Source organism: Sphaeramia orbicularis, chromosome 22, assembly GCF_902148855.1.
Source record: "Sphaeramia orbicularis chromosome 22, fSphaOr1.1, whole genome shotgun sequence".
In the NCBI taxonomy this organism is placed as follows: domain Eukaryota; kingdom Metazoa; phylum Chordata; class Actinopteri; order Kurtiformes; family Apogonidae; genus Sphaeramia; species Sphaeramia orbicularis.
In genome coordinates this window covers 34,562,031-34,586,196 of record NC_043978.1, presented here as the reverse complement: position 1 = coordinate 34,586,196, position 24,166 = coordinate 34,562,031, and the positions used below count along the sequence as shown (strand labels likewise).

At 37.5% G+C, this 24,166-nt stretch overlaps 1 protein-coding gene across 3 annotated transcripts in view; it reads right to left on the bottom strand.

Moving 5' to 3' along the window:
- The window catches only part of LOC115413555 (KATNB1-like protein 1), a 42,703-nt gene extending 24,940 nt beyond the window's left edge, over positions 1-17,763 (bottom strand). For 2 of the 3 annotated variants that reach the window (XM_030126485.1, XM_030126486.1), the window contains exon 1: positions 17,651-17,763. In XM_030126485.1, coding sequence (XP_029982345.1) covers positions 17,651-17,720 — 70 coding nt within the window. In that variant the 5' untranslated portion in view covers positions 17,721-17,763. The remainder of the gene's footprint in view (positions 1-17,650) is intronic. The other variant, XM_030126488.1, reaches the window with a different exon arrangement.
- Positions 17,764-24,166: the final 6,403 nt, after the last annotated feature.

Sequence of the window (24,166 nt, the reverse complement as noted above, 5' to 3'; positions counted from 1 at the left end):
ACAACTGCCAAAGACATTTCTCTTGTTCTCTGATTCAGGACATAAGCAGCGTATGCACTCAGGGCTCGTCATGCCAGCCTGGTTAAGATCAATTCCACGGTAGAGCTGTCTGTCTTTTCTCCCAGACTGGCACTGCAGACAAAATGCCCTCACAGAAAGCAACATGCTGTCGAGAACAATGCCAGGCTCATTACGTCTATCCTGTGTCCTAAATGTTGTGCATGCCAGGCAGTCTGTCTGCTTTAACTCCTGTTGCCGTTCTCTTCTCACCCTCGAAGAATCAGTGAGGCCTTTCATAGTTGGAACTTTCATTGACAATGAACTGCGGTGACGGGAAGTTTTCATCCTTTACTGAAATGAAGGCACAAATACTAAACCATGTCAAGTACTGAGTGACTTTTTATATTAGATTTAAAAAGTTTCACCACTGAAAACTATAGTTAAGTTAAAGTATCCATATATTAACTGCAAAAATAACATTCAAAATGAATGGGAAAAGGATAAATCAGGATGTACAGGGTGGAGAAGCAAAATTTACAATATTTTGAGGCAGGGATTGAAAGACAGTGTATGACCAGTTTATTGAAAGCCATGAGAATTTACTTGCCACAAGAAAATTTACATCATAGAAAATGTTTTTATTCTTTGTGTCCTCCTTCTTTGTTAATAACTGCCTTCACACACTTCCTGAAACTTGCGCAAGTGTTCCTCAAATATTCAGGTGACAACTTCTCCCATTCTTCTTTAATAGTATCTTCCAGACTTTCTCGTAATAGTTCTGCTCATAGTCATTCTCTTCTTTCCATTATAAACAGTCTTTATGGACACTCCAACTATTTTTGAAATCTCCTTTGGTGTGACGAGTGCATTCAGCAAATCACACACTCTTTGACGTTTGCTTTCCTGATTACTCATATGGGCAAAAGTTTCTGAAAAGGTATGGATAATAGTGTTAGGTATGATTATGACACCAATATATGTTTGGTTTCAAAACAATTGACGTAGTGCCTGCTGAGAAAAAACAACTAAATGTTCATTGTAAATTTTGCTTCCCCACCCTGTAGATGTTTTTGTAATTGATTGAATCAGGTTCTGTTTTGAGATACTTTTAAGGAACATTGTTGTCTTACTTTTTGTACCTTTTAAATTATTGATGGTGTTTTCTATGTATGTTCTTAGTTTAGGGATTTATGTATGGTTTTAGAAATGACTGTTATGGTGTTTTACGTGTATTTTTAGTGTGGATGTGCAATGCATGTAAGATTTAATATATTGCTGTGATTTCTATCTTGTGTAACTTCTGCTGCTGCTGTCTTGGCCAGGACACTCTTAAATAGGAGATTTTTAATGTCAGTGAACTTTTTCCTGGTTAAAAAAAAGGTTAATTAAATAAAAAAATAAAAAAATAAATAAAAATTGTTAAGTAAAGTTAGACACTCTGCAGTAAAATGGCCCATGCCAGAGTTTTACTACTATACATAAAATTTTTATTTATGTGACAGCTGCATTAATGTGTTTCTTGTGAACATTTAACCCTTAAAGACCTAGATCTCTTTTTGTGGTGAATTCCAAATGTTTTTTTTTCTATCAATCTTTCCTGAGTGATTGATCACCATTCATTATAATATTACCCTCTGCAGTTTACATTGTTCAGTGAAAATCAAGTATTTTCCTGTATTTAATTTACTAATCATAAACTTAAATAAATCATGTTCATAAACGTTCTGAGTAAGTTTGTTTAAAGTTTATTATATCAAAATAGAGAAAACTGAAGAAAAAGTGACATTTTCAGTAAAATATAATTATCTGAACATAAAAACATGTATCTTCAACCACTGTCATTTATCAAACTACATGGGTTTTATTAGTGAATCAACTTTGCAGAAGACGACATGTTTTTTTTTATTCACTCCGGAGCCTCTGAACTTCCAAATAGATCATATCTGATGATGCTGAAAAGCTGAGAAACAGCATTTTACCTCTATTAGTTATTTCAATGTATTGAAAGGATTCGTGACTCAAAAATGAATAAATATTTGACATCAGTAGATACTTCTGGTGACTGTTTAGGTGTTAGATGGTTAAATAACTTCATTGCCCTCATTAGTTAGGTCTGCAGTGATGCACCATATTCTATAAATCATCATATATTTGTGACATCACCACCTTGTGAGAAATGTGCATCAACTTTTTGTGAGTTCAGTAAAACAGACCTGTTTTTAGCTTTGAGACAATCACATTTGTAGCTGATCCAAGTTTTTAAAGGGTTTATTTATCTATTATATGAAGGAACCCTTTATCAATGAAATTAACTTATTTAATTATATGTTTTCCACTGGAAAGGAAGGGTATGACACATTGTAATCTGAACTTAAGTGAACTGCAATATTTTCCAATGAGGTAGAAGTATCTACTAGCATGAACTGGAGATGCTCAAGTAAAGTACCTCAAATTACTTAAGTAACAAACTTTCAAAAACATACAATGAATCAAAGTTCTGTTAAGTGAAACGCCCGCTGTTTGTAGTTCCATGTATATAATGTAGCTACCAATTGGCATTTGAGATCTGAGCCCAAAAGAAACAGAAGGTCAGGGGGTGGTTTCCAGTTTCTTACAGGAATAGTAACATAAGAACTCCTGTAAAGCTCTGTTTTAAAGCCATTTAGATAGGAATGGGGTGATTAACGGTTGCAATGGATTTTGCATTCAAACTCTTAACCCTTGCCCTCTTTAAATGTCACATAGAACTTGAGGACTCCCTGAATGTCTACATCTTTCAGTGCACGTGCACAGGCCATGCTTTATAACTCTACGGGAAGCAAATAGAGTGGTGGAAACCGCAAGCCCATTTGAGCTGCAATTTGACATGACAATCACCCAGCGGTGCCCAGAGGAAATCATTTACCTCTGTAGGACTGTTATGACTGACTCTTGACATAAGAAAATATTTCAACATCTTTTTTCCCATGAGCAGTGGATTCAGGATCTTTCTTTAGTAGATGTATTGATATCCACAAAGTAACTGACTAGACAGAGTTCTCTCGTGGATCATTCAGCACTCAGCGAAAACAGTGAACTGGCAAAAAACAGCAGTCAAAAGTGTTTTTGTCGTCTCCACCTGCAGCATGTTTGGAATTAAAAATCTTCTCACTTCAGGTTCATGTGTCGACATAGAGACCGCCACTGGTTTGGGGGAACAGAAACCAACACTCAAACATGCAGGAGGCACGTGTGGGGCCTTGTCTGACATTCTGGTTAAAGAGGGGTTAGGATAGTGTTTTGCAACCTTGGGGTCAGGACCCCACTTGGGGTTGCCTGGAATTCAAATGGGGTTGCCTGAAATTTCTAGTAATTGATAAAAATAAAAATACAAACTTACTAATAAAAAATATATGGTGAGCTGGGAGACACAATCACAATACATAAAAGACATGACAAATTGTGAAGCTGAAACTGAAGCACTGTGGTATTGTTTGTCTTTCTGCCTCTCCATATCAGACAGGCCTCCTCTCTGTCTGTTTTTAAAGCCATTCTTAAAACCCATTTTTTCTCCTTGGAAACCATGTGAGATGTTTGAAGGTATTATCTTTATTCTATATATATGTTTTTTTATTTGGTAGTGGTTAGTTGTTCTTATTTATCTATTCTATTTATTGGTTAATTTTATTTATATTGTTGTTTTTAATTGTATGGCTTTTAATCTATTCTTGTATTTTACTCTTTTTATTTGGGTTTTATTTATTCTTATGTATAGCACTTTTGTTTGTTTGTTTTTGTACAGTTTCTATGTCATTAAATCTATTCTGTATTTTATACTTCTATTTTGGTTTTAATTTTTGTTCTGTACAGCACTTTGGTCCACTGCAGTTGTTTTAAAGTGCTTTCCAAATAAAGTTGGATTGGATTGGATCTTTCAAATGTTCATTATTGTCGGTTTCAGATGCTGCAGCTCTTTCATAATTCATAGTTTGAGTTATTGTTTGATCAGTATTAATTTGCAGCCTTGTAAATCCAAGCTGGACTGACTGTACATATCCTGACCAAAGAAAATAAAATTCTCACTTTGTGCAGTAATCTACACCTGGCTTTTCTGCCTCCATCCATAATAATATACATTATATAGACTAAATGTCATCTAAAATTAACTTTTATTTGCAATGCAGTATAGCAAATTATTACATGATCAAAACCAAATACATTTTAGCCAAGAAAAAAAGTCTCCAAATTTGTGATATTAAAATGGGGTCACGAGCCAAAAACGGGTTGGGAACCACTGGGTTAGGAACTTCAGTGTGCATTTATGGATGGAAGGATCCTTTAAATGGAGAGGAGGGTAAGGGCACTGAAATCTGTGTCTATCCTCAAAGCCACATCTCAGGCTGTAAAGGTAATTATCTTGGGAAGACGGTATCCAGTGTTATTCTTGAGAGAATCTGATCACATAAGCCTGTCTCACTGATGGTAAGGTGGTTTGTAATGTTTATGGAGAGCTCACAGATCCACATGAATGCAGCTTTCCAGTGTAACTTGTAAAAAAAAAAAAAAAAACTTCTCTCCTTACCAGATCGTTGGATGGGGAGCGAGTGACTGGCACGGTACAAAAAACACAGATGTCTTGAAGCAAAGAACATAAAAAATTCAGAGAATCTGTCCAGCAGTAGCAGGCGGTTTTGTCATTAAAGGTCACTTTGCTTGGGACATACTTCAGCTGGACTCAGACAGATAGGTATGTCCACCGTCTAGACCTGAGAGGATACCTTACATCTGCATATATACATATAGAACATCTGGATGAATGGAGATGCAACTAGTGTCAGAAGCACACTCGATTAGGTGGCACCTGCTATAAGTTATAATGTACTGTAATGAAATACAAGGGATAGTACAATTTTTCGGCATCAAATGTTCAGTTTGGCAATACCCAACAGGTCTCAAATCACTTCAACAGAGTGAAGAGAATCCAAAAATGTCAAAAACAGCCCTAATAAAAAGATCATACTGTTCTTTAGAAGTACAAAAAAAGAAATTTAAGAATGAATATTGTGCAAAATGCCAGAATCTGAAGATACACACATTCCTTCTGCAGCTCTCAAAGTCTCAATCCAAATCAAAAGGCTAAATATAAACTTGTGTGCTGAGACACAGAGTAAAGCAGTAGAGTCACGTCCAGACATCTAGATCACATCTGTCATAATCAATAATTACAGCTATTAATTACATATTCAACCTTCCTAGCTGCCAGGAATCATCTATAATCAGACAAAAACCTGCATCACAGATTACATTCTGTACAGCCTTAAAACCCAGACAAGGCGCAGATGTAGACGTTACGCATCACCTGAAAACACTTGAATAACAATATGTTAATAGACAAATTTTTTTTGCCTGTTAGTGCTAATAAAAATATTAAGAACAGCAGCCACAAATCCCAAAAAGGCAAAACTATGCAAATATGTAAAACTCTGAATAATAAATAGTTGACCCAGTATGGAAACTGCAAATTAAAAACAAATAATACAATATAGCAAAGAACTGGTGTCACATTGTGTACCCTGCCTTCACCCATTAGTAGCTGGGATGGGCTCCAGCTTTTAGTAATTTGGAAAATGAATGAATGAATGAATGAATGAATGAATGAATCAATCAATCAATCAATCAATGCAGCAATAGTAAAATTTACTTTCACTTGTATTTCATTGTAGACCAGTGTTTTTCAACCTTGGGGTTGGGACCCCACATGAGGTCACCTGGAATTCAAATGGGGTCGCCTGAAATTTCTGGTAATTGATTAAAAAATTAAAAATAAATAAATAAATAAAAAACTTCACACAAACTATATGGTGAGTTGACAAAGACAATCACAATACATAAAAGACATGACAAACTCTGAAACTGAAGCACTGTGGTACTGTTTATCCTTCAAATGTTCATTGTGGTCGGTTTCAGATGCTGCAGCTCTTTCATAATTCATAGTTTGAGTTATTGTTTGTTCAGTATTAATTGTCAGCCTTGGAAATACAAGCTGGACTGACTGTACATATCCTGACCAAGGAAAATAAAATTCTCACTTTGTGTAGTAATCTACACCTGACTTTTCTGCCTCCGTCCATAATAATATACATTATATAGACTAAATGTCGTCTAAAATTAACGTTTATTTGCAACATAGTATAGCAAACTATTACATGATCAAAAACAAATACATTTTAGCAAAAACAAAAAAAAAGTCTCCGTTTTGAATGTCTGGGGTCGCCAGAAATTTGTGACGTTAAAATGGGGTCACGAGCCAAAAAAGGAAGGGAATGTTTTAGATGTATGACCCAATCATATTTTTTCCAGTCAACTTCATTTTATTTGCCTCATGTCTTTAACACAAACATCGACGATAACTTCCACATCTACATTTGTGTCACGTATTTTAATACAAACATCAACATCTGACACCACTGCATCAAAAATGTATAAGAAAGTAATGCAACATTTCCTGTCTTGATGTGTATTGATATTTTGCCCCACTCCTAAGCCATAAAAATGAGCATTTTTAACTTTCAACTTTAACTTACATTTCTCTCTTGGGTGAAAACACAAACAGGTGGTTGTAGTTTTTTCCCTTTCATCACAAGCAGCCATGCTAACAAAAACATGACTAGGAGTGTTTGTTCTACCTTACAATAAGTATGTTTGACCACCCATTAAATGGACCAAGGCATGAATTTGGGCATGGAGAAGCAAATCATCCCGTGGCTGGGAAATGGTTTTGTGTGGCCGCTGGCTGCCGGAGGAGCTTGTTTAAACAGACCCAGACTGAAAGGCTTAATGATCATGCTGACAGTAGTCATACGAGATGTCTAGTGAGGCTGGTGTGCTGTGGGTGAGAGGGAAGGAGTCCTACAGCTGCACAGAGAAAGGGAGAGATGTTGTGGTTGTCGTCTCTTTATGTGAGCTCCAGGGAAACCAGGCGCACCAGAGCCTTTTTCTGAAACCTGACTTTAATATTTGTTCTCGTACCAAACCGAAACCAACAGAATATAGGATCTTCAGTGCAGAGGCAGCCTGCTGTGTTTATCCTTGCCACCTCAAATGTGTTCTGCCGTTTGCGCCAATGTCACCTCAATTAAACATTAGAGTGTGGACAGGAAACAGTGCAGACTTCTAACAGTAGGTTTGTGTTTTTATAAGGTAGTGGTGAATTTGGAATACTTCCTAAACATAATCATACATATTTTGAAGTCATTTTTGCTGATTTGATTGATTCTCCAAAACCGATGTGAAATTTACACGTGTTTGACACGTGCTGGCAGCAGCAGATGATCATATGTGATGAAAACAGTAGCAGGGATTGTGGTACGGTTACAAAAAAGGTACTTTGAGGTCAAGTATTCTCACAGACTAAATAATCTGCTTATTTTCTGAAATAAAGGGGTAACATGACATAGTCAAAATGTACTTTGACAACTGAGCTGTTATTCAGGGAGGTAAATATTAAATCTGATAATGTTCCTAAAGAATGCTTTAATCTCACGCACTGATCTTCATAGGTTCTGACCCACCATCCTCGCAGAAATGCTTATCATCAGTCCCACTGCTCCCCAGGCTTTAGCCCTGCAGCGAAGGCCACATGTGCATGAAATGTCTCCAGGTCTTTGGGCCTCTTTATCTGATAGAGACTAAGTCTGCTGCTACGTTTTGATCCGTCTAACGTGGACCAGGCCAAAGCAAAGAAGAGTATCCAAATATGTAAAGCACTGTAGATCCAGTTCATCTGTATTCTGCAACTCACTGGATTTTCAGTTTTCACCATTCAGGACATTTTCTTTAGAACCTGTTCTACCCTGACACATACAGTGGGCTTCATGCTGATTTCCTACAAAAATGAACAACGTATTGAGGGAGATATGTTTTTTGGCTTAAGTATAATAAAGATGGCCCCTGCGTAAAACTATTTTCAATCTGATGTTAAATCATGCTAACAAAAATGCACTGAAATATTTCTTATCCTCTTCCATGGATGATTTCCGAAAAATCTGTAGAAATTATGCACACATGCAAGAATACTTTGTTTCCAAATAACCTACACTAAGTAACTTTAAAAATGCACAATGAAATTCATGAATATTTTACTTTTAATTCATGGCCTATATTTCCAATTATAGTTATTGTTCTTATTGCACACATTCTGGGAGACATATATATAAAATTTTAATCAAAGAAACAGTTTATTCAATCAGGCTGTACAAATGGACAATACCATTCATTCTTACAAGCCTGCACTCAAGCGTGGCCTTTTTGCTACAGACATTTTCCCCATTTTTACTTCAGGGTTTTTATGGGGAGGGTCACATGCGTACAACGCCTACACATTTTTGGTTAACAATTTAGCCCATCCCAGTATTTCACTCCCCTGCCCAGTTTGTACACTTGAGTACAACTTTGATAAATTGGTCTGTGGTTGAGAAAAAGCACAACCAGTCAGACACAACAACAGGATATTGTGTGTCTGAGAAGCTGTTTGGGGCATCCGAGTACATCCCATGACAATTCTAGCAAATTTTTTAATGTGCATTTTTAAAGTTGCTTCGTATAGAAGAGTTGATTACAATATCTACATAAAATTCTGAAATGAAAATACATTAATAGATTAATAACATTTCCGGTAATTTCTTTCTTTTTAAAGAAGTGATATTTAGCTTTTTATCTATTTTTTTTTAAATGGAATTATGCATTTTAAAACATTTCCCTGTGGTCTACATAAACTATGAATGCTATGTTTGGGTCGGAATTCTTCATTAATTAAACTCTACAGGTCCATCTTCAACCCTATTTCTGACTAATGACACCAGAAAGGTCGCTTTGAACGCTGGCCCTTTAAATGTACATGAGCCACTTCATGCCCCACCCCCTCCAGGTTGTTGGCTGTGCTGCTCTGTCCCATTCAACCAACAACTGAACATTTTAGGTTATCGGCTCGAAGTTTGAACATATTTTCAGTATGGACTACAACCACTGCTGCTGACAAACAATCATGTCGTACTCAGAAAAATGTTCGTCAGAAGTCTTGACCTTATATGTGCAAATGTCATGACGTAACTAGTTATAGACGTGACAAATTAAGAAGGAATTAAAACAAGTTGTAGAAATTCTCTCGATTTTTGCCAAAATGAATATAAAGATAGCTTGGCAGCACCTGGAGGGTTCAAATTCAAACTTTTTGAACTATTAGGGTCCAAATACACAAATAAATGAAACAAAGACTAATGAAAGTGGGTTTAGCAAAATATGACCCCTTTAAAATAATTCTGTTTATAGGCGAATAGACATGAACATCTGTGAAAACAACAGGTGCAAATCATGAAATCTTCCTGCAGACATTATTCTTACATAGGAGACAAATAAAACAGTTCAGGTCAGTGACAACATGGCTGCTGAAAGCATAACAGGGAATATACTGCCAAGGCATGATGGGAGAATGAAAGAACAAAAGAGACAGCGTAGAAAATGTGAGTTTAGTGACCGCTTCAGAAATATTTCTGATTTAAGACTTCCCAGCCTGCATGACCATGGCTGTCCTCCAAATTCCAGTTTATAAGAGACTCCGATTAAATAGTTTTGGATTTTGACGCTGGCTGTCCTTCCTGCTTTGGTAAATGTAGTCACCTTGAAAAGAAAGTCACAAAGGTTATTGTGAAGAAACTACTTCTCTATGCTTGTGGAAATCTGTTTTGCTTTATCTCAAAGGTCAATGAGCTTTTGTCCCAGACTCAGCAGTCAGCAACAGCATAACCCCTGCTTCAATAAGAATGCCTTCATATGAGAACTTTAATAATATGTCTGTCTTCACTTCTGGGCATCTGGTTATTGTGAAAAAATAACAGGTTCATTCTTTGCCTGCCTTTAAGCAACAAAGATATGTCATGTGGGATGCACATGATGGAAACACGGGAGTAGACTTAAAGAAGGCAGCATTACGCGGCAATATTAAAACACACGGTATCTCTGAGAAAGTTGAGTTTCCACAGCTGACAGGAAGTGGCGAGAGAAATAAACAGTGTCAGCGGCTCATGTTTTTTATCTAACACAGTCCTCTCATATCCTTGCGGTGTCTAATCTTAGCTTTGCCTGTCCCGTCGTGAGGCTGGCATGGGTTCAGCGACGGGTTTTGCATTAAGGTGAGAAATATCTCTTGTGTTTGGAGTAGTACTTCCTGTCTCTGCTCTGTGTGTCCACATAATCTGTCTCCTCTGTGGTATGTAAACTATCATACATGTGCCCATTTTTACTCTTTCTAAAAAAAAACCAAAAAACTAAAGTACATCTCTCTTCTGAAGCAAACGAAGGAAAAAGGAAAATATGAAGAGTTACTAATACCAAATATCCCTTGCATAACCAAAGCTAACCATGTTTATCTTTGATTATGTTCACTTTGAATAAACACTTCAATTTTCCTGAATAGGAAAGATTTAATATGCGTAATGCTCTTGCACGTTTCTTGCACTTCAAGTAGATCATCTCAACCAGAAAATGACCTCTGATGTGTCTGCGAATTTGTGTGTACGACGTGCATATGTGACTTTTGACTTAACAAGTGTGTGGGCTCATCAGCACACACTCCTGTCAAGTATACACATGTGGAGTGTCTTTCCAGTTATGGCTTAGATTCCAGCCATTTCCACGGCTGTGATGGATCCAAACATCAGTCAGTCACAAAACCCAGCAGAGGCCTGATTCACTCCTTTGTGCTGCGTGACTCAAAGCCTTCTTCCCTGCCTCCTCATGTCCTCTTCCCACTCCCACTCCTACTCTCCTCCATGGACTTGGACATGCCATTTGACCTCCTGCCAGCTTGAACATGCTCCCCAATGGTCAACTTTGGGACCATATGCAACATTTCTACACAGCAACACTTTGTGGACTTCCACTCTGAGGCATACACATATCGAAATGACAAACAGATGGTCGTGGAAGGGAAATGATTTGCATTTTTCCAAATAAAAAGATTGGTTGCCCTTTTCTACATATTGATTTCATATTCCCTTAATCAATATTGACCCAAAAAAGGCTTTAAATCACTGTGATACAGGCACAACACTGTCAGCTCTGGTGAGAATCAACACGTGCAGATTGTTGCCTTTGGAGAGAGAATAACTGAGTCTTTCATGAGGTGGTAGTTAAAAAAGTCTCAGTGAAATTCCTTCAAATGGCTCCAACAATGAAAAAAACAACAAGTTGCCAAGTCCAGTTGAAGTATCACACAAAACTGAGCCCAAATGGGCAGGTCCACTTAAGGGTGTTAAGGAGGACCAGATGATGTTCGGGGGTGTTTTCAGTCATGGGGTTTCCGATAGCTGCACATTCTGAGAAGATGAGATGAAGGAGACAATGCTGCAGATGTTGAGGCTTCTTCTACTGGCCTGGAGTCTTATTTGTGTCAAGCACTAACTGATACTGAATATGCAAGACCTGCTCTGCAGATCATTTATTTGCTGATCTCACTACACTTGCCTTGGTGGAATATTTAAAATGAGGTGTGAGGTGGTCCCCTGGATAGAACAGGCCGAGGGTGAGACACGGTTTTAATGAAATGACCTCAGAATCCAGAATCTGATCCAATGAGACACGTTTTCTCCCGAGGATGCAGTAAAAAAAGCTTCTACTTATGAGCTTTGAACTCATTTCTTCACTTTCTCACCGGTTATATGCAGAATATAAATGCAGAAAAGGAGGTACTGAACTCGAATGAGAAGGAAAGTTAATCTGGCCGGTGTACAGATACATGGTGTCATAAAGGTCTGGTAGCCAAGCACTACACACACACAGGGAGGGGCCACCCATTTCTGTATATCCCACAAGAACCAGAAAAGTCCCCTTAAACATTTGTAATAACCCACGTCAGCTATTTTGTATGTGCTTGTTAGCATCCAATAATAATATCTTGATTATCAGTAACTGCTGTTAATGCTGATATCAACACGATCAAACATCCAGAGTCAGAAATTACACTTAAGTGATCATTTTGTGTTAATGCACGAGTAATTACATTTGAGAGCAATCAGCGTACACTCAGGACAGAGCCAGACATCATTATAAAATCCATGCTGAGGTCACACTGTTGTTTGCTATCACTGCTAAGAGATTCTTCAGTGTTTCCTTGGTGCTCGCCACAATCCTAAAAATTGTTTATAGAAATGAGAGTTTCTGGCTTAAGTCGGAGAACTTGATTATGAAAGATATTCTGCTGTATTTTTGGGATACAGCTGAAATTTGTTCTCTGGAAAATGATCAGCGGTTCATTTTTGCATCTAATTAATAACAATCACAAGCATAAACATTCGCAGAACATTCTGATTTAGAAAAAAATACGCTACCTCTTTGGCAGAACGTATTTCTAAGTGAATGTATATTAGCTAAGGGGTGATTCTGCAGAGCTTTCACTCATTTAAGACTTACCTCCACTGACAAAGGAAGAAATTGTTCAAGTAAGCTGTGCCCAGTCACCCTCAGAGGTAATTTTTTGGACCAATGAGTATCTTTGCTTCAGGCATTGTGGCCCACAATTGAGCTACAAAACAAAGGTGCCCTGTGCCCTGATGCTAAAACATCACTAGCTCGCCAAAATAAATACAGCCAGATCCTGGCTCAGAGCAACAATTAATACCCAGTGCAGTGATTTTATCTCATGAGAGCAAAACACATTTGTTTCTTTCCACTGGCTTTTCTGAAACTGTGGATAGATGAGGTGGAGCAATAAACTGCCCAAGGAATGGAGAGAAAACCCAGCAGGGCTCCACCTGGAAAACAAAACAGGTGAAAGGATGGAGAGAGATGTGCCTGTCTCCAAGAATTCTTTCAAAGCTGTACTTTCCACTGAGACTCTACTCGTGGATAAACATCAAGCAGAGTGGGCTGTCTGAGAATGACCTGTCAGTGGGCAGTGACAGGTCCAGCTCTCATCCCAGCCGGTCAAAACAGAAGGGACAGGAGATTCCATGGCGACTCCTCAAATAAGCAATGCGCGGCACAACGCCTCCCTTCACAGGAAAGTGGGAAGGAAGATGAGATGGAGCAAGACAGAGACCTGCCTGTCCTCTCAGCCTGTGGAATGGGAAAACTAAACACCTCGGTTTAAACATTCAATAATGGAATCCACTCATCCGTAATCAACAGGTCTGAAAAAAATGGGGACCTCCCTTTGATTTTATGACTCATTTTTGTTCTATCCAGTGAAAACAGTATAAAAACAGTACCAACTATTTACTTTTGCATTCCATCCCTGAGAATGAAAAAGAATGTGACCAATCCTTCATTTTTAGACAGAACCCAGCTGCCTCGTGAACCCTAATACATTAATAGCTAACATTTTCCAACTACAAACAGTGATACTTAATTCTAGTATCTCTGTATGTTTGATATGAAAAACGAGGCAAACACTTAATGTAACCCACACCAGTTGATGAGAACCAGTCTCTGTGAGGATGCATGATGTATGGACACCTTCAAAGACTCATTGAGGTTTTTGCCTCTGAAGTATGTGAGTTATACAACCTGCTTGATGCTAATGTAGGTGGCCCCTGGAAGACAAATATAGCTGATCTTTGTGATGTACAGCTACCACTACAAGGAAGACAATCTTTTTAAAGATGGCAGTAAAATTAATTTGTTACACTGTGATGTCTGAGGTCAAACACAAGATTTGTTTAAACAAAAAGCTATTAAATAAACCATATAAATTACAGATTTACTTACACAAACAAAACGAAAATTATCATTTACAGCCTCTTTGCCGGCAATGAATATGTCCATAAAAGGCTAAAGGGGAAGTGATGTTGTCAGAGTGCAGCGATTCGGCAGCGAGTCTCCTGTGGAATCCTGGGAGATATTGGGGATGACGGAGAACAGCTGCTGACTCAGTGACTCATTTTTACCTCAGCAGGGAGAAGGAGCGACAGAAAAGAGGAAATGGGAGAACAGCAACTCTCGCCCAGATGAAGAACAGACCCGGCCAACACAACACTTCACTAAGCAATTTCTTTAGTCTGCTGCATTAGTTTGTAGTATTATTTTTCTCTGGCATCAGGCTTAGATCATGTAATGCAATCGCTTGGTTTATAAACAAAATATGATGAACAACCCTTAATATGAGAATTCATCTTTTAGTTATTTAAGTAATTAGTGTGGGATAAGTGGACGCTAAGACTTGGGAATCTGTCTTTTTGGAAAGTGTTCATTTTGATGTAGTGAACTATTAAGCAATTACTCTTTCTCTTTATTAGTTCTTATCTCATTCTGCAGACTGTAGTGCAGGCTTTGGCTGTGTTTGACTATCAGTATTATTAAATGCATTTATTAATTTAGTTACTTTGCTTAGTTACTAAGCAAATAAGAAATACAAAGCATTTATCTGCAGTCTGAAAATACAACCTTAACAGTCAGGCCACTTCAGTCCCTAGACTCTTCTTCTACTATAAATCCATGCTATTAATAAATGCAGTTTAACATTTGATGAAATATGCAAGGGTTTCCCTGAAAAACAGAATTTATAGTATTATGTTGCTCTAAAACCTGTATATACCATTCAGCACTGATAGTACAAGTTCAAATGTACAAGCTGCCCATTCCACAGACACTAATGCATCCCCATATCATCAGAGATGCACTGAGCACTAAGTAAGTAAGATCGTCCCTTGTGTCTTTGGTACAGGTACACAGTGCACATGGTTTCCAAAAGTCATCTGATCACTGAACAGTTTTCCACTTTGCCTCAGACTTTTCAAAATGACCTTTGGCCCAGAGACGATAATGATGTTCCTACATTATCTTTGCATATGGCTTCTTCTTTGCACAACAGCATTTTAAAATTCATTTGTGGATGTTGAACTGTGCTCATAGACAATGATTTCTGACAGTGTTTCTGAGCCAATGCAGTGATTTCCATTTTAGAATCATGCCTGGTTTTAATGCAGTGCTGCCTGAGGGACTGAGGATACACAGGGATTTAATGGTGATTCATAGCCTTATCCACTGGGCACACAGATTTGTAGAAGATGAGATATTTTACACATTTGTTATTTATGGATGTTGATTTTTAACAGATTTCTGCCCATCTTTACTTCTGAGAGACTCTCTTTTCTATAAAATTCTCTTTTAATACCCAGTGATGTTACTGACCTTTTGCCATTTAACCTAATCAGTTGCAAATGTTCCTCCTTTGTTTCCTCCGTCCCAACTTTTTGGAGATCTGTCACCATCAAAATTAACTTTTTTTCTCTGATTTTTTTTTTTTTTTTCCATTTTCTCAGTTAAAACATTTGATTTGTTATTTTTGTTATGCATAACAATGGGTGTATGAGATATGCAACTCATTGCATACTGTTTTTATTTACATTTCAACCAGCATTTCACCTTTTTGGAATATGAGTTGTAACTGTGCTTTTGCTCCTGGTTCTTTTATTCTAAAATTCCTTATGCCTGTATCTGTCATTTGTATCTTTGATGCTAGGTAAGTAGATTTAAACAGGTTCTATTGTGATTTCTTTTTTATTCTTTGCTGAAAACTCTCTGGTTAGGGTGAGGTATCCCATTTAAGACAAACAACAGCAGCTGAAAATGGGATGATTCTTGTCCCTGATGTAAAAGCACAGGTGTAACTAATAACATTAACAATGACTCAGTTCCAACAGGCACACCAATAAACCATTCCAGTGAAGCAGCCTTCATGGTACAAGAAACCAGAAACTGGCTCAGTTGAATGGAATGTATCCATCATCAGTGTTATTAATTATACCTGTGCTTCTCCTGCTACAGCATGTCAAAGGTCTCTGTCCTCCTGACTGAACGATAACAACATAATCCCACTCAGGCTACTGTGAAATTCATCTTTGCAAGCACAAAACCTCATAGAAAATCCCAAAGTAATTATTAGTAAGAAGAACAGCTGTTAGCTATTGGAAATCTAGATACCAAATGAAGAAGTGAAAGCAGTTTAATACATGACCTCTGCTCTGACTACAAACACTGTTCAATGCCACACATTTTTATCCTCTTAAATCAAGAAATAACATATTGTCTCCTCTAACCCTATAACACCAAACGTGTCATATTTGATTCATGAGTTTTGAAGCCCTCTACATAATCAGTGTGATTTTTTTTTCTTGAAAAACCTGATGTATACAATTAGATACATGCAAAAGAGGGGGGGGGGGGTGTCATTAACCCATAAAGATCCAGTGTGACTTTTGTGGCAGTTCCCATATGAATTTTTCTCTCTATTTGACCTTACCTAAGTGATTTATCACTGTTTGTTATAATATTATCCTCTGAATTTAGCATTTTTTTCCAGTGAAAATCATTTGTTTTCCTATGTTTAATTGATTGCTCATGTAGATGTTCATAAAAGCTCAGAGTAAAGTAAAAGGTTATAATATCAAAACAGAAAAAAAATTGATGAAAAAGTGACTTTTTTAGTAAAATATATCATTAACTGAACATAAATCAAGTGTCTCCATCCACTGTCATTGGTCCAGTTCCATGGGTTTTACTGGTGAATCAATGTTGTAGAAGATGACAGTGTTTCCACGTTCACTACGGAGCCTCTGAACGTCCAAATGGGTCATATCTGATGACCGTGAAAAGATGAAAAACTGCATTTTACACCAATTATTTACAATGTATTGACAGAATTAGTGGATCATCAGTTTAGGTCAGTAGATGCTTTTGGTCAGTGGTTGATGTTTGGGTCTTTACAGGTTAATGAGGAAGGAGGCAGAACTTTGCCAATTTTGAAAAAGAATTACCAATTTGTTAGACATGTTTGCATTATATTATGCATTTGATTGTTATAAAAAAAAAAAATATTTTAGCATGTATCAAATATGATACAAAATTGAAACTCATACATGGAAATTGATATCTGAAAAACAAATTTTTGGGTTGTTCAGAAGGACCAATAAAGGCTCCAGTTTCAAAGAACTGGAATTTTCTGTCAATGATTTAATGGTTCAGACTTTACAGGGCTAAGCACATGGGGATCATCCATGATTTACAAAGGTTTAAGATATGATTTTGCAGCATATTCTAATGGTGTTTGTCCCAGATGTTTCATTTCACAGATCTTACTGTGCAAATCCTAACCACATAGAGTCTGGATGTTGTGTGACTCTGTGTGTGGGTGCATTTGAAGATGAACTTTAATGATAACAATGTTGACTTCATGAGCCCTCCGCACTATTCTCCGATCATAAATCAAGTGAGGATGTCATCACAGATACGCTGTGTTTGATTAAACTCTTCCCACCACCGAGGAGGGATCGTATTGAATCTTTTTGACTTAATCATCATCTAATACAATACACGGCCTCAGTGGCTCAGTAGCATGTCTTCGGCTACCACAGTGGATATGATTCCACTCCAGAGACAATCACTCAGTGCATTTAGTGAGTTAAAAATGAAATGACATCAGCTATGACTGCACCAGAAAGAACCTCTTAGAATAAACATCGTTCATGCTTTCTGGCCTAAGCGCAAAACACACAAATACAAGTGTTTCACTGGCGATCAAAAACCTACAAATGATGAACAATGTGCAGACACAAATGTTGGTATGGATCAAATACAACTAAAAAACTGAAATACTTTTTTTTTTGTTTCAAGTACATACCATTCTGTGTAGAAGTGAGATTTTGGGAAACCCTCCATGACGACACAGTATCCTTGACCTTATACGGCATCCGCTGTCTTTACTGTGTTCAGCTCTGCAAGGGACAGCCACTGTAAAAGTCTCAGAACAGCATGTGTACGTTACATAACAGACTTGGCAATGGCTGAGTCTATGTGTGTGCTAAAGGCTTAACCCCTGGTCTGTGAAGGATTTGTCAATGGAGGTGGCTGGAATGTCTGGTATGACTGGCGGTACCACCTGCACACAGAACAGAACAGCCTGTTATTTGTTAATCTTGTAAAGAACAAACACCAACTCTTAATTGACATTCAAAGTGAATTATGTATAAGGCTGTATGACAGAATAAAACAAAAAGAAAGATATGAATATGAACATCATAATTCTAATTTTTCTGTATAGACATGCTGTGTACGCATTCAATCAGGGGTCCTACGTCATCTTATTTGTCGAGGAAAGAAAAATCAAGCTTTTCCACTCTGCCCGTAACGTCTGGCGAGGCTTTTTGGATCTTAACTATCTGATGATGCCTTTACCGAAATCAAAATGAGTCAGAGGTTTTACAAAAAAAACGAAAAAGGCCTGTTTTGATTATGATTAGTTTTTTCTGTAAACATCAGCGCTCAGCAACTGATAGACACCATTTGGAGCAGTAAGTTCTAAGAAAGAATGTGAGTGGTCATTTGAGTATAAATTAATACAGGATGTCTATTGTAATGAAGAGAAAGAATGAGACACGTTTATTGGCCTATTGGAAGTTTTATTATTTAGCAACAGACTGAAGAATGTGTGAAGAAACTTTTTTTTTTCTTTTAAATCCATTTCTTATCAAACATGTGTAGCGAGTTAGCCATATAAGTCCACAGCCAGAAGAATAACGGAGATGCATTGAAATGGCATCTAGTGATTAGACATGAGTAAACATAGTTGCTATGCAGGAAACCCGGGAAAGTCCTCAAAATATAATACAAGACCAGTTATTTCTGTTTGAATTATATTTAGAGATACTCACATCAGATTCATTCTGTTTATATCACAGAGGAAAAAAACTCAAGGTTACAAAATGATGAGGATTAAGTCCACAGGCTTTATGAAATTAGAGTGTTACTGTGATTACTGACAGCTGTAAGTCATCCAGATGCTGCATCATTTACAGTCAGTTCGCTTTAAATTTACAGAAGGCTGTCCAGTACAGTAATATGGAATGAGTTCAATATCCAAAATTCTGCAAAAAAGAACAAACAATATATATATATACAGTTCAATCAATCAATCAAATTTTATTTATATTGCGCCAAATCGTAACAAACGTTATCTCATGACACTTTACATATCGAGTTGGTCGAAACCAGACTCTAAGCCAATTTACAGAATCCAACAGAATCCTCCTGGAGCAAACACTCGTAACTGGTGACAGTGGCGAGGAAAAACTTCCCTTTAACAGCAGAAAACTGGAGCAGACCCTGACTCCTGGAGGATGGCCGTCTGCCTTGACCAGTTGGGGTTAGAGACAGAGGGTAAAGGAGGAGAAAAAAGAGAGCGCGATAGAGATAGCGAGAGACTGGGGGAGAAGGGGGGAAGCAGGGGGAGACACATGGATGTACTACTACTACTACAACAGTTAATACAAATAATACAAACCTCTACCATCTATGGAACTACATAATAAACGCTATCATAACTATATGGATAAGTGATTGATGACGATGAAGGCAGGAGAGAAGAAGGACCACAGCAGCAGGTCCAGAGATGATCTGTGGAAAACCTGTGATGATCCTGGGAAAACCTGTTGTTGTGCTCATAAGTTTATAGGCCGTGACAGAATGTGCATGGGACGGCCTTGGATATTCCAACATGACAATGACCCAAAACACAAGGCCAAGTCCACCTGTCATTGGCTACAGCAGAAAAAAGTGAAGGTGAAGGGGTGGCCATCTCAGTCTCCTGACCTCAGTATCATTGAGCCACTTTGGGGAGGTCTCAAACATGCAGTTCACGCAAGAAAACCCAAAATCTCAAAGGAACTGAAGGTGTTTTGTCAAGAATGTGCAGCTTTACCATCTGAGAATATAAAGTGCCTCATCCACAACGACCACAGAAGACTTGATGCAGTCATTGATGTTAAAGGGGCCAATGCAGAGGATTAAAAACTAGGGTATGGAAACTCCAGATCAGGGTCATTTGGATAGTTTCTGTTGTCAGTATGATTTTAAAAGAGCAAACACATTTGTTGATAATAAATGGCTCCACCCAACCACTAGCCATGAGTGAAAGAAAAGTTTTTGTATTATCATTCATATTCTCTGAAAAATGGCCAAAGAATCAGAAATTCTGCCATAGTATGTAAACTTATGAACACATCTGTGTATGGAAGGTAGACGTTCGATTTTGCTCCTGGTCAGGATGCTGTGTTACACAACCACATGTTTCAGAAAAAAACATGTTTCAACTTTTCATTGGATAAATCACTCTGCAGGAATTTGCCAAAGGAAATGCAAAAGTCTGATGAAAGGGAGATTGCGTCTGGCCATTTGTCACTGTTTTATTGATTACTGGAACTGCTTCGCTTTGAGTCCAGTCACTTACTAAAACTTCACTGTGAAGGATCATTGAAAGTTCACAGTGTTCCTCACACTTGTTATCGTTTCATGGTTGCTGAGCATAAAAAATAGCGAAAAGACATATCTGGTGGCTGAAGGATTATGGATTGCACATTGTTCAATTCCACTGCATTAGCTTTACTGTAAATCGTCCCACTCCTCTTCACTCTACATTTTGGATTGGTATCTCCAAGGATTATCCAATAAAGGCAAAACGCCACCTGAAAAACAGAAGGTTCTGTAAATGTTTTATATCAGTATGAATGCTTTGCAAATTCACAACGTCCTATTAACCATTTCATGTATGAATTATAAGAACCTCAGTCAAGATTTTTTTCCTGAGTGTTTTTTTTTTTCCTCTTTAGGCATGAAAAAACAATGACATTTTTTAAATGAACCTATTTTTCATGGATTTACAAAAATGTCCACTCAGCTGGACATAAAGTGTTTAATTTTTGAAGCAAAGAAACATATATTTAACACACAATATCAGAAAGTATATACTGTGTGAAAACTATGAAATAAAAACATTTTTAATGCAGCTAATCTGATGTTTTCTCACATTTCATGATACTCTAATATTAGTTATTACTCACTTCATGGAGATAATATGCAAAAAAAAAAGAAAAAAACATTTTCATTCATTCATCCATTTTCTGAACCCACTTTATCCTCACTAGGGTCACGGGGGACACTTGGAGCCTATCCCAGCTACTTATGGGTGAAGGCGGGGTACACCCAGGACATGTTGCCAGTTCATTGCAGGGCTGACATATAGAGACAAATAATCACTCTCACATTCACACCAATGAGCAATTTAGATTAACCAATTAACCTATTAGTGCATGTCTTTGGATGGTGAGAGGAAGCTGGAGTACCCGCAGAGAACCTACGCAGACATGGGGAGAGCATGCAAACTCCACATAGAAAGGTCCCACCCCCATCGACTGGTGTTGGTATCGAACCCAGAACCTTCCTGCTATGAGGCATGAGTGCTATCCACTGCATCGTGTCATAAAAACTTTTTGTTAATTACAGTCTACTAACAGTTAGCAATTGATTTACACTCAAACATGTTTCTGCCAAGGTTATTATCGTTAATGAAAACTAACGAAATGATGAAAACTAGAATTGAAAAAACATTTTCATTAACTGAAATAAATAAAAACTATAATTAAAAGAAAAAAACGATAACTAACTGAAACTGTATTGTGTGCTTACAAAACTAACTAAAACAGATAAAAATTATGGATAAAATTCCCTTCGTTTTCGTTTTTGTCAATGTCGGATTGATATGAAATTGATTTATTTTTAATTTATTTTGCTCGACCAATTTTAGCTAACAACACCATATGACACTTCACGGTCCGTCACTTCTCGTCACTTGTGGTTTACAGTCATGTTCTTTTCCCCACTCCACCTGAAAATATGGAGACTAAAGTTGAGAGAAAGCAGCAGAGTCCTGTCTGGGATTTATTTGAATACGACGGCGAAGAAAATAAAAGACAAAACTAAAACTAAACCAAAGCTAAGCATTTAGAAAAGAACAAAAACTAATAAAACTAGCAAACCGGCTCTAAAAACTAATTAAAACTAATTGAATTAGAGAAAAAAAAAGTCATAACTAAAACTAAACAATAATGAAAAATCTAAAACTATTATAGCCTCGGTTTCTGCATATCTGGTTTATCAAGAACAGCAAAATTACAGTAATGGCATGAATTGCAGTGCATGGGATGGTACATAAGTGTCCACTGTGTTGGCTGATATGCAACTAAAACAACAAAAGCCGTGAATATACAAGAGAACAGGTGTAGAATAGCTGTCCACTATAGTAACCACTTTGCATGAAAGTGTTAAAGCTGCAGGAGCAGAACCTTCCATCTGCAGCTCTGTCCCCTCCGTCCAAATCACAAGACTAAGTATAAAGATGTTGTTTTAATGCCGTTATGGAAAAGTGACTGTGCGGAAAAGTAGAAACACATCCATGCACCATCCACACTTTTATGCATATTTTGAAAAAACAGATCATTTTCTCTACATTTTTGCCTTGTGTAGTGAAGCTGCACCTGAAACGTCAAATCCAAGTGTATAAATCAATGTATGACCCGCAGTAGATCGAGATCAGCACAGATACTTTTGGGAGACGGACCAGACAAAGAATACCCTTCAACACTTACAGTGACTTAAGTTCATAACTTAAATTGTAGTTTTTCACCTTCATCACAGATTAAACCCTTTGCATCTGGTTTAATCTGCAGTGTCAACAGGTTTAAGTCCAACAGAAGCAGTGGTTTGATCTACCAGTTGGTACATGTCATGTGGGCAGGGATATTTTGTAAAATGAAAGTTGCTTGGATGTAAAAGAAAACACAAAAGTTTAGAAAAATATCCATGTTAGAATGGACATGGCAACAAAATCTGATCAGCAAGACACAGGAAAAATATAATATTGTGATTTTACATAAATAAGTCAAATACCAAATAAATCAACTGTATCAAACCTAACCTTTCACATGAATCACTAATACTCAATCGGTTCTCAGTATTCTTCATCTAATGATATAAAATGTAGTTATGAACGTGTTTCTGGTTCAGTGATTTGACATGCATTGATTATTATATTTGTCAGTTATTACAGAAAAATCATAACTGTCCATTCATTCTGTTTAATTACAGCTTTCAAGGTGGGACGTGACATTGGGCATTCAGACTCGAGACGTGCCCATTTTAGAAATAAATGCAGCAGAATGTCACCCCAAGTCAACACGGCAAATTTCATGTTGAAGAAAAGAGGCTTTATTTTCCTCTCCAGCTGTGGCTGTTCTTGTTGGCAGCCTGTTTGTTCCTGAGAAGGATCCTGGCTGCAATCTGAACAGCCTCTCCAGCTGAAGTTTGAACCCCGGGCCGTGATAAATGAGCGAGAACTGCTGTAATTCAGTGTTACTCCCTGGTGGGTCCTTTAAAAGTGGTGGTACTATTTTCACCCAGACAGCCAGCCTGGTTGTTCATGTTGTCTCATCACAGCTTGTACATAGACTTTGGCTAAGGATGATTGATTGTGAGATTAATTCCAAAAATTAAAATGAACAGGTTGCTGTAGACTGTAGAAAATGACACGGTTCATTCAAAACCCTGAGATTTGCTTGTGAGAAACCTGACAAGATGTATATACTGTGTTAAAATTGTCTTGTTTAAGTATGTATAAATCTGGATTGAAACAAGGCAACTGTGTTTATGTGAAGCTTCTCTCCATTCATAGCTGTGGTTAGCCACAACATTCCTGCTGCAGATACCGTTTTAGTCATACCTGCTTATGCACAAGCCACAGCAGCAGACAGACACCCAAATAATTATTCCATTTGTCCAGATGACTATACCATTCAGCCACCCAAGAAAAGGTGCAAAGTTGAAGACTGTTTATCCTCCTGAGACCCAGCAATGATTTTTTTTTTGTCCTTTGTAGGGGACAAGAGTTTCATAGCTTTATTGGGGAAAAAAAACCCAAAACAAAACAAAAAAAAACTGCCCACTGCAAAGGATGTTCCATAAAAATTGTAAAAATGCATCTGAAAAAATTGTTGCATCATGCTGTTTCCAATAAAGGCAATTATTTAATATAAAAAAAAAAAGCCAAAACTTTTACTTTCCTCAATCTTAGCAGGATAAAGCTGAGTAAAGGAAAGTCGCAATGTTTAATTCCTTTGAGCGATGCAAATGCTGATGAACTATTTGCAACAATTCCCACACTGATTTATGACGGTTCAGCTTGAACTTTAGAGTCTTGGAAGTTTCTGTTGGTTTTACAATGGATTTATGAAAATGAGATTTATATAATTATAGCTCCACGAAGGGAGCGTCAGGGGAAAAATAAATCCGGATGGTGCGATACGCCTTG